Source organism: Hipposideros armiger, unplaced genomic scaffold, assembly GCF_001890085.2.
Source record: "Hipposideros armiger isolate ML-2016 unplaced genomic scaffold, ASM189008v1 scaffold_366, whole genome shotgun sequence".
NCBI classification, from domain to species: domain Eukaryota; kingdom Metazoa; phylum Chordata; class Mammalia; order Chiroptera; family Hipposideridae; genus Hipposideros; species Hipposideros armiger.
This window is the reverse complement of record NW_017731716.1, coordinates 847,815-858,908: the sequence shown is the minus strand read 5'-3', so window position 1 is coordinate 858,908 and position 11,094 is coordinate 847,815. Positions and strand designations below refer to the sequence as shown.

The window sequence follows — 11,094 nt, the reverse complement described above, 5'->3', positions numbered from 1 at the left end:
AGCTAGACTTCCAGTTCATTCTGGGCAAGAGACCTTGTCTTAGACATAGTTCTGCGTGCAGTATGCACTTTGTAAATATTAGAGCTCATGCATACTCTCAACTTCAGATTAGCCCATATTCAGCTAGCCACACAGTATTGTCAGTTTAAATAGCCAACCATGAGATGTGTACACGGGATGATTGCTTCGTCTCCTTTTGATTTCATCTCAGCTTCCAATCCTTTTACCTCCTTTACTACTATGACCCCAAGTATCTACCTAACTTAGCTGTGTGCCTATGCAAAGAAAAATTGCACATGCTTGCCAACTCTACTTAAAGTCGGCCATTATTTTAGCACAACTAAAGAAGATCCTGATAGAAAATATTCTTCAGTTACTCCAGCAGGTTCAGACTATTTGAAAAGTAGAAGACAGATTTGTTCTCTTAAGGTATACATTCAGTCTTTGGGGGAATAATGAATGTTTCTGTATTTCCCTTATTTTCCATCCAGAAACATTCCATACCTTCAGATCTTCCTTTGTCCCTGGCTCCCACCCCCTTCCGTAGCCAGAACCGTGGCATGTGGTGAAAGTGGTCGTGTTGAGCACTCTGTGCAGAGGGTGTCGCAGAAAGATGCCGTACAGTCATTTCCATAACTCAGTGCCCTCTTGTTCATCAAAGCCATTTCTACATTCTGTAGCTTAACTCATGCTAACACAGTGTTCATTTTTCCAATTACAGTAAATTCTCCAGACTAAATAAATAAAGCGCCCCGGTCTTCCAGTATTGATAACAGTCATTCCCTAAAAAGAGAGGAAGTCGATTCTGTACTTGGAGAAAGGAATGGTGATGGAGAGGATGGATGTTCACAGCCGTGGGGTTAAAGTGAGCAGATACGTTTCTCTCTTCTAAATGTCTCCTCTTCTTTCTCTAAGACGCCCTCTGAAAATTTCATGTGATTTATCAGAAACAAAAGACAGTCAATCTAAATCTTAGAGAAGATGTAGCCATGCTTCCTAATCCCTCTTATCCTGACTGAACAGTGGAGGAGACAGAGCAACACTGCAGGACACCCAGCATGTGCCCCTCTGCCACCACTGGCTGGTGACACTGAGTGGCCTTGCACCTCATCGAGCTTTGGTGGAGAGGGCTCTTGTGTCCTCCTACCTGGCAGGTGCTGTGCAGATCCAGTGAGCTTCGAGGAACTATAACTAATATTAAAAATTGCTGTTCAGGTGTGTCATGGTGGTGGTGTAGGCACACCATCTTATAAAAAAGTCTGTTTTCAGGAAAAAACACCATAATAGAATTTCACTTATAATTCACTCCTTGCAGGGATCAGGGCTGGCGTAGTTGATGTTGCGGTGCCCTCCAGGTTGGGTTTTCTTATCTGCTTCTCCATAGTCCTCGTTTTCCAGGTGGCTGAATCACCTCCGAGCCTGTGGAGCTAAAGACTTAGCTGACTGAATCTTCACTCTTAGAACCACTTCTGGTTCCCCAGCGCTCAAGGTGCCAAGGACGAGTTGGGAGAATTTGTGGCTGTGGGGAAGTGATTTCGAGAGAACTTGAGGAGTCCTTCCTGACTCCCGCTCCTGCGTTTGACCCGTAGACTGCCTCACCGGCTCCCTCCCGTGAAGGGCTGCGGGTTCTTTTCGCCCTTTGCTCTCTGGGCTACTAGGGCTGCAGCCACCTCAAGTCCTGGCTTGAATGGGCAGGAATGTGATGATACCCAGGTTGCATGAGGCAATAGTGTGTCCTCAGGTACTATCTTGGGTTCCACTCTGCCCAACACACACCGGGACAGTCACTGCAAAGAGAGGTCAGTGAGCAGTGTTTCACACCTTTCTACAGAGGAGTGAGACCTATTCTCTGTACCTTCAAAGGTAGAGTGAGCCTCCAGGGCCACAGATGCAGATCTAATCTTGATGGGGACACCATCCCAGCAATCAAGTTACCAGGTGGTGGAGCAGACCCTTTGGCAAAATAAGGATGTGGGTTAGGATGGTGAGATTATGGGTGATTCTGTATCTTATATTAGTGAAACCTTTTTTTTTTAACGGTGTGCTTAGATGTATTAATGCATATTGCATAGTGATACTGAGAACCAGGCTTTGGAGCCAGTCTGCCTGAAGAGTTACTAGTTCCTGCCTCATGGAGCAGTTATGAGGACGTAGTAAGTACTCAGTGAATGCTAGTATTTTTTTTTTCCCATAAAATAAAGAACAGGTCATTTCCTTTCTATATAACTGCTAACAACCTTCTGCCACACACAGTTTCCCCCTCTTTGGGGTTTTTAAATAGCTGGCCCAGGTGCTGAGGAAGGGATTTTGGTTTTGCTTTTGAAAGAAGTTTGATTCAGATGCCTTCTAAAGGCTTGTTCCACCCTGAGATTATATGGTTCCATGATCCCTGATGAATTTCTCCCGTGGTTTGAACTGATGAGAGAGCTACCTTGCTGGGGAAAGGAGAAGGAACTAATTTAATGAGCATTTACAACAAGTCGGGCACTTTGATGTACACTTCACCTCCTCCCACTTAATGCTGGAGCAACCTTTAGATGAGTCACTTTCCATAAATACAGTGTGTGTGTGTGTGTGTGGGGAGGCAGCCACACTGAGAGATACTCCCAGGGAGCAGGCTTGACAGGTGCCTGTTCCTTGGAGGCACCTCTACTGAGTTTGGGGCAGGGCTGAGTGGGAACCTACCCCAGTGTCAGGCTCAGCCATGTCAACGTCTCTTGGGAGGAGATGCAGGCATGATTTGGCTTGATGAACAGCAATCCAAGACCCTGAAAAGGGAAAAAAAGAGTGGAAATGGCATGGGGGTCAGAAATGCCCAGGGTCACACCACCCAGACAGAGCCCACCCCTCCTTCTCCTCCCCTGTTCTGCCTGCTGCTGTTCCTCTGCCTCGTAGGAAAGCTGCGAGCCCTTTGTGCAGTGGGTGGGTCTGAGGGCAGGGTGTTTCTGCTGCCATCAGCCGACAAGCAACCGTCAGGACCAGAAAGCCTTTGATGAGAGTAAAGAGAATACTGAATGAACAGCACCCCAACTCAGTTGTCCCTCTCAGCAGAGTACAGCCTGAGACACTATGCATTCCAAGTCCAATTGGTGTAAGCCAAGATGCCTTAGATCAGGGTTTCTCAACCCAAACCCGCACTGCTGATGTTTGGGACTGGATAACCCTTTATTGTGGGGGCTGTCCTGCGCACTGTAGGATGTTTAGCAGCATCCTTAGCATCTACCTATTGTATGTCAGTAACACCTATCCCCTAGTCGAGACAATCAGAAATGGCTCCAGCATTGCCAAATGTCCCCTGGGGAACAAAATTTTCCTCAGCTGAGAACCACTGATCTAAATAACCAAATCAGTAAGGATCTTGGAAGGGCTCCCTTTGCACCCCACCAGATTTGCGCATACTTGCAGAACTAGAAGTGATTTCTCTTCCCTCTGCTACCCCTTCCACCTCCTCACACAGCTCAGGCCCAGCGACAGCAGCCTGCACTTGGAAACACGCCTCTGGACTGGACTGTCTTCCGTCGTCTGTGCCAAGGGCCTCCTGCTCCTCCTCAGGCAGGCGTCTGGCCTCGCTGGGTTGGGATCGCAGGGGTGATGTCATTGTGCCTTCCCAGGAAGGGTGGAACAAAGGACGGAGTCCCCAAGGACTCCGAGCCTCATCCTCATCTAAGCCGCTGGGTAGATTTTTTTTCCCCTTTCCTTTCTCTCCTTCCGGCCTAAGAAGTGTTTGCTGATCACCCAGCAATCCATTGTAAGAGGACACACTAAGCTGGCCGGGCTTTGTGTCTCCAGCGGAGCCCGTTTCCTGCCCCCCACCCCGCCGTGTGTCATAAGGGTGTTGGTGCTGGTCCAGTCCCTGGATGGAATCTTCCATGCCTTTTCCAGTGTGGTGGTATGAGCCTGAGGAGCTTGGACCCGGTGTGATTTTTCTAGCATGCGTGTGCTACCTGGAGCCTGCTATTGAAGCCAGGAGAGGAGTGGGGAGTAGGAGAGGGGGCCAGAAAGCAAGCCCTCATTCTTTACATTTTGTTTAGTTTTTAAACTCCCCTTCCTCCTCTTTCTTCCTGGAGTTCTTGGGGACCTCAGCAGCCCTGGGTGCCCTCCTTGCACAGATCCTCAGCCTGTTTGATTTTTGCTGAGTTCTGTCGGGTCCACTCATGCCTCTCTGTGTGTCTCCTCACTTACAGGGAGGAGGGTTGGGGTAGGGCTATAACTCTTCAGGACCGTGCCGTGGGAGTGCATTTACTGTGTTTTGAAGCAAATCCTGACTTCTCCTAAAGGAACCTGTTAATTCAGAACCTGAGAGAAGCCTGGGTGTTTCTGTGTAATGTGAGATTCACCCAGAGGAGTGACAATTGGCTGAGGGAACACATTGTATGCTTGTTTATTTAGTAATACCTTAATCCAAGTAGGTTTTCATTTTGATCTTGTTCCCTTGATAGGCTGGGTGTGGTAGTGACTTTGAGCCCCAAACCCTTTAATAACAGCTTAGGATAACCATCAAGGGCTTTATGAAAGACATTTCCAACTCCAGGATAGCACATAAAAGATATTATAAAAACAAATTAGATGACCCTAAATACATCTGAACCGTACCTGGGAGCGTCCGCTCTTGACCTGCTCTTTCAAAACAGCCGACCTTAGGCAAAAAACAAAACAAAACAACAGCTCCCCTTGTCACTGTCGTAAAGTTACCATCCATCAGGATGATTGCGTGATTAATAATGGATGTGATCTTTTCTGTGCGACCTATCATGATGTTATTGGTGCAGCTCCTTTTTCAGTCTGTAGCGTGCCCCTCACTGCCTTTTTCTCGTTCCCCCCAATCCTGCCCTTTCCAATCCTTTGTCTTATTTTTGGTTGGCCTTTGTTCCTGGGGAAAGGCCCTCTTTTCCCCTGGAAGGGCCGTTCCTTTAGGGAAAGGCTGGACCCAGAGGAGCTGGTGGCTGCAGCAGGTGGCTGGCTGCCTTGGCAGGGGTCCCTGGCTGCTTCACCTGCCACGTTGGCAGCTGGAAGGGCTCATCCCACGTTGTCTGTGCCTCCCCCCCTCCCTGTGGTGGGGTGGATGGAGGCCTCAGCAAGGCCTTCCAAGCAGACCTTCCCAAGATGCTGTGGCCAGCCTGGAAACCCAGCATCCCTGGGCCAGCTGGTACACTCCCCATCAACAAGGGTGGCTTTTTAGTTGTCACGCAGTGCTGTTGAAAGACATAAAAAATTGTTAGGGTCTGCTCCCTTTTTCTGTAGATTAATGCATAAACTTCTTGGTGGGTTTGGGCTTGCAATGGAATGAGTAGGTCTTGGGTCCTTGGGATGCAAGTTCATGCTGGTGGAACTAGAAGTAGGGCGAGTCACGGACAGAAGGGTCACTAGAAAACAGGAAGCACAAGTGGGTGGGTCCAGGGCACATTCCGTGGCTCCCCATCGAAAGTCTTCAGCAGCCTGCATTTAGAACACCGCACAGAGGCGAGAAGATGGGACGCCTGTTTGTGTGAAGGGCCATTTCTGGCCACCTGTGTCTAGAGTTTCATCCTTTGGACAGAACTTGACCCCTGAGGCTTGAAAGGCTTACTGTTACTTAGATGAGCAGCTACCACACTTTAGCGCCGCGGTTCTCAACCTTCCTAATGCCGCGACCCCTTAATACAGTTCCAACCATAAAATTATTTTCGTTGCTACTCTATAACTGTAATTTTGCTACTGTTATGAATCGTAATGTAAATATCTTTTTGTTTTCTGATGGTCTTAGGCAACCCCTGTGAAAGGGTCGTTCGACCCCTAAAGGGGTCGTGACCCACAGGTTGAGAACCACTGCTTTAGAGCATAAACTAGCAGTTGTCTGTTAAGAGAATGGTTGAAGTTTGGCGATGCTAGTTGTCCACTCGTCTTATAGAAGGGGACACTGAATCTAGCATCTCAGCACATTTTTGGTGAAACCTTGGGCCCAGGCCCTCAGCTCCCAGTGCCCAGCCAGATCTCTCTCTACTCTGGAGGTTGCCTGCCAGTTTTTCTGTTGTTCATGGGACTTAGGATGCAGCAGGTTAAAGGGTCATCGCAGATCAAGGTCATGGGTGAATTTATCTTATTAGGTGATGCCTGATCCTTTGTACAGGGAAGCAATTTCTTTGTCTCCTGAGCTTTTCTATCCCACATCCTTCCATGGACTGCGTTTTCCCTACATTCACCTTTTGGAGGAAGAATCGCTATGTCATACATGAGAAACTTGACCAGTCCAATGTTATACTACTGGGCAGGACCGCAAAGGACCCCGCTGTCATCTATACCCCGATGCCTCTTCAGCAGACACGGGAGAATGTGAAATGAATGAGAGCTAACGGTGGTCTGCAGGTGGCATGCCAAGGGCCTCAAACATGCAAGGATTGCACGGCTCCTGTATTCCCAAAGAGTTGATCACGCTTAAGAGAAGCTAAGTAGAGGTTTCATTAGAGTTCGTTCTGCTGTTCCTCCTTTGGCTGGGTCCCGTGCCTCTGCTGGCACATAGGCGCCGCTGCCCGTGCTGTGGTTGGTGGTAAAGTGAGCTCTCTCCTCTGCTTGCAGATGAGCGTGAAGCTGTGCAGAAGAAGACCTTCACCAAGTGGGTCAATTCCCACCTCGCTCGTGTGTCCTGCCGGATCACAGACCTGTACACTGACCTTCGAGATGGACGGATGCTCATCAAGCTGCTGGAGGTCCTCTCCGGAGAGAGGCTGGTAAGTGGGCATGTTGTTAAGGGTCTTACACCATTGGTGGGAAAATGTTTTTGAAAAATCTAGTGTCGACTTGCCTTCTGCTGAAATCTGCAATTAATAGCTGATATTTTCGAGGAGAACCTTGATAAGTGAGATGAGCACGTTGGGGACAGCTCCCGTGTAATATTATGAGTCTGGGTGATGTTCTTGAACTTGTAATAAAGCAATCCCATTCTGGTAATTTGCAAGGTTACTTTCTACCTTCAGTCAGAGATCAGGGCACGGTGCTGGTAATTGAAGGGCCAGGCTGGGGCGCTGGCTCCAAGGTGGATCTTTATCCCACGAGATCATGGAATAATATTAAATTTGTGTCTTATTAATTCTCTGGAAAATCTGACCTGCTGTTTTAAAGTGGCAGGAATTGGATTCAGTGGTTTCTGACGTTGTTTGCTTCCTTCCCTGCACACTTTTTATTTCAGGAGTGGAGGGAGAGACTGGTGTTTTGTCATCTCCTTGGAAACTTGGAGCTTCTGATGAATTCACTGTGCCCTTTGGGCAGGAAAGATTTTAGCCTACAGTGAAAATTTTATCCCCATTTTGTTTCCCAGAGCTATTGCGGCTATCTCTGGTGTGATTTTTATAAACCTTAAACCAATCTCTGTAACAGGCCCAACAGGTTTTGTCTTCCCTTGGTTTAAAAGTGGATGCTTTACTCTACCCAGAGCACATGCAGTTCCATAGGTGGTGGTGGGACTGAGCCAAAAGCTGACGCCCAGGATTAGAGCCCCACATCTGTAGTGACATCACCAGGAAAATATGCTGGTGGTTGGCAAGCCTGCCAGAAAGCCTTATTTTTAACTTGATCTCCACCCTGTAACTTGACAGCCACATGGCTCTGTGTGCAGACCAACCCACACACCTCTGACCACAGGCAAGAGCCAGAGGTTGTACCTTGCCCTATTATTAGCTCACAGACAGAATGGCCTCTATAAGCCTGGGTAAAAACAGAGTCAGAGCTTTCTCCCTGCCCCTTTATTCAACATAGGGAAGCCCCATCTCATCTGTGGCGAATTTTGTTCCTCCCCTTTGCTCCCTATGCATGCAGGTGTTGCCGCATTTTCTTCGGGAGTTTGTGTGTCAAGCTAGCCAAACTAGATAAATATAGGAGGCTTCTGCCTATGGCCATGATGGCTGCCTCGAAGGTGGTTTGTAGGGTGACGGGGGGCAGTGGGCCCACACTGAGAGGGTGAAGGTGATAGCATTTTGATTGGTTTTTTGAAGTGAGTCTTGTTTGAGAGCCTAGGCTAGAATTATTGTGATACGCATCTTTAAATACAATTTTTGTAGCTGGACTTCCCCTCCATCTCTCAACCTTTATCCCCCCTCTTAATATTTAATTTAGTATGATTGTTTATTTATTTTTTTTAATGTTTTGAAAGTAGCATCAAAAATCATTAAATGTCACATGGCTGGAAATTAGTTTGAACGTTTATTTTTGTTCTAATAGGGTCCTGTCTTCCTGGCTGTAGGGAGTAAATTGCTCACTTTAGAAGGTCCATAATTCTTTTGTACCAAGAAGATTGTGTCCTTGATAATGTCCGCTTAATAAATGGGATCAGGTCCATTGCCCTTTTCTCCTGAACAAGGCACCAAAAATATTCATAGGGAGAAAAAAAAGCAAACCGCAAAGCATAATTCTTGTTTGTGCGGGGTACTGCCCACTCCTCTCTGTATTTGCTGCTGGCAATAATTATTATTTTTTTTTATAATGCAGAGACTCAGGAGATTAGGGATGGGGAAGAACATAAGATGGCCACCATCTCCAACCTTTCATGTAGTCAATGCCAGAAATTGTGTTTAGCAAAGATACACCACTTTGTGAAAACCTCAAGTGTCTTGACTTTATTTATTACCCATTCCTCACAACCAACCCTGATTATAGGTTGGGCAGTCTGATTAATCTTCTTATTCCAAAAATAAGGATATCATAGAAAGAGTGAGCTAAAGTTCTTGTTCATTTGGACTGGAACTTTTCAGCTGGTTTGGCTCCATGGTTTATTTGGTTCATGGAACTTTCTGGAAGGGAAACAAACCACACTCTGCTGTTGGCTGCAGAGGCTGCCAGGAACCTAAGTGAGAGACCCTCCCTGTAGGAAAGGACCTCCATGAGGGCTTGCTCCAAAGGATCCTTGCAGATTCGGATTCCAAAACTGGTGAGGTGGTTACAGCTTCCAGGCCTGGGTGAATTAATGTCCACAGCTCAGCGTGTATGATCAGATAACATGCAGTCAGCACTGGGCTTTCTGCACCAGTGATCCAAAGCCCTGGGTAACATAAACATTTGCACTCCATCTGGGACTGTGTGTCAGTCGGTGTTTTGGCCCCAGCACTTACCACCAGCTTGGCAGTAGGTAGTAGATAAATGTTTGAGGGCCTAGAGTATCTAAATTTACTTTACTAATAGATGCTTGGAGCCAGTTCATCCTTCTTTACAGAGGAGGAAATTGGTCTGATTTTTACTGAGTGAAATTTAGAGAAACATTAGCTTAATAATCTGCCCTAACCCCACCCTGCGTTTTGGCTAAATATAATTTGAGTTAAAAGGCATTTGGGTTATCAGAGCATTTGACTGTGATGTACTAGGGAACATCAGAGGGCAGAGATCCCCATCTCTGATCCTGGCTTAGGCAGGACCCGTGTCCAGAAGTGTCCATTGCTCTGCCTCAGGTGTGTCAGTTTATGAAGCAGCCAGGACCCTGAGGCTGAGCCAGGAAGCTGCTGCTAATTGGGATTGGGTAGATGACAAAGAAAACCATTCCTTTCCAATATCTTACTCTGAAATTACTATGGGCTATATCTCTTCATAAAGGCCTCACTTTAAAATTCCCTAAAAATACCCTTGATTTTGGCATTCACTGAGCTGAGCAGGTAAAGTGGTAAGCACAGAACCTGGTGTTAGTCACTTTGTCATTGGTCCCAGGTTCCCAGGGCCAGATTAGAGCAGGATTTGAGGGAGGAAGGTTTGTTCCCATGGCAACATTGACATTTAGAAGGGAGTATGGCCTTTGGCATAATATTGTCAGGCCTGACTTTGGTGACGCAGTGGCTTCCACAGGTCATAAGCCAGGCTGGAAGCTTGCCTGTGCCTGCCCCCTTCCCTCCATGGGCCTCAGCGGCGAGGAATGGTTACAGGACGGCCGGTTGTCTGCCTTGCTCCTGCCAGGCTGGGCCCTTGCCTCTGACAGAACGAGGACAGGGTTTTTCTGAACACCCCAGCCCTCTCAGCCCCCACCGTTTCCAAGTTGCAAGTGGCACTGGTTTTTGTTTTCCTGATATTCCGTCTTCTTACCCTGTTAGTCAATCTCAAAGGAGAGAAACATCGTTAATCCCTAAACAGGCTGAGCTAGGTGGAAAAGATAGATTTACCATGAGATTTGTTAAACCTTAATCCCGTGTTGAACTGCTCTGAGTTTTTCATAAAGCCTTTGTTAGGTGAACCATACTGGCCTATATTGTTGTTGAAACAGGGTTTTGTAGAATGGCCGTTTATAACATCATTTGTGTGGGAGAATTTGCTTTTGTTCTAAACACCAGCCACAGAAAAAATGCCCCTGTTAAATTGCAGTCCAATTAATTGCACAAATGCGAAAAGTGAATTAGTAGCAATAGGTACCATATGGTAAAGTACTGAATGAATGGCTGCGAAGCCCTAGAGTTCAGAAGGTGAAACAGGCCTTCTGGGCGGGGTGTCAGGAAAGCTCAGTAAGTGCAGGGTTCTGGGAGGAGAGGCGCAGGTGTAGACAGAGCACTTAGGGGTCGAGTGTCATCTGGGAGGCAGAGTGGAGAGCGCGTTGGAGGCCGGGCACCAGGGAGGAACGGGTACAGGGAAAGCAGTCTGGACAAATGGGAGTGTGTGTCACTTCCAGTGTTTATGTCACGTATACCTCACTGGGTTCTCATAGTCTAATGAAGTGGAACAGAAGCAACAGGCAGAGTGATCAGGGTCTTGCCCAAGGCCAGTATCACCAGCAAGTAATGTAACTTGGCTCCAGCCTGCCCTCTTGTCTGTTGGTCCCCTCCTTTCCCACTGAGCCCTGCCGAAGGAGAAAGTGCTTCTCGGGCGTGGGGCCCAACCAGTGAGGACACAGGCAGGAATTACGAGAACACAGTTGTTGTTCCCTGATTAATTTCCTAGGGCAAGAATTGTTTATATTCTTTTTTTTAAGATTTTTTTATTGGGGAATTGGGGGGATAGGAACAGCACTGGGGAATTGGGGCAAGGGGAACAGACAAGTTGCTGTCCTTTTGTTCTTCAGTCTAGTTGTGGAGGACGTGGCTTCACTGGCCCAAGTTGGCACCATCATTGCGCTCTTCCCAGGCGAGGCAGATCAGTCGCCGGCTTCTGGATGGC

The 11,094-nt window shown here is 47.4% G+C and overlaps 1 protein-coding gene across 5 annotated transcripts in view; it reads left to right on the top strand.

Moving 5' to 3' along the window:
• Positions 1-11,094, top strand: part of SPTBN1 (spectrin beta, non-erythrocytic 1) — a 202,584-nt gene that overhangs the window by 114,186 nt on the left and 77,304 nt on the right. For all 5 annotated transcript variants that reach the window (XM_019662090.1, XM_019662091.1, XM_019662089.1 and 2 more), the window contains one exon: positions 6,553-6,704. In XM_019662090.1, the coding sequence (XP_019517635.1) occupies positions 6,553-6,704 (152 nt within the window). The remainder of the gene's footprint in view (positions 1-6,552; positions 6,705-11,094) is intronic.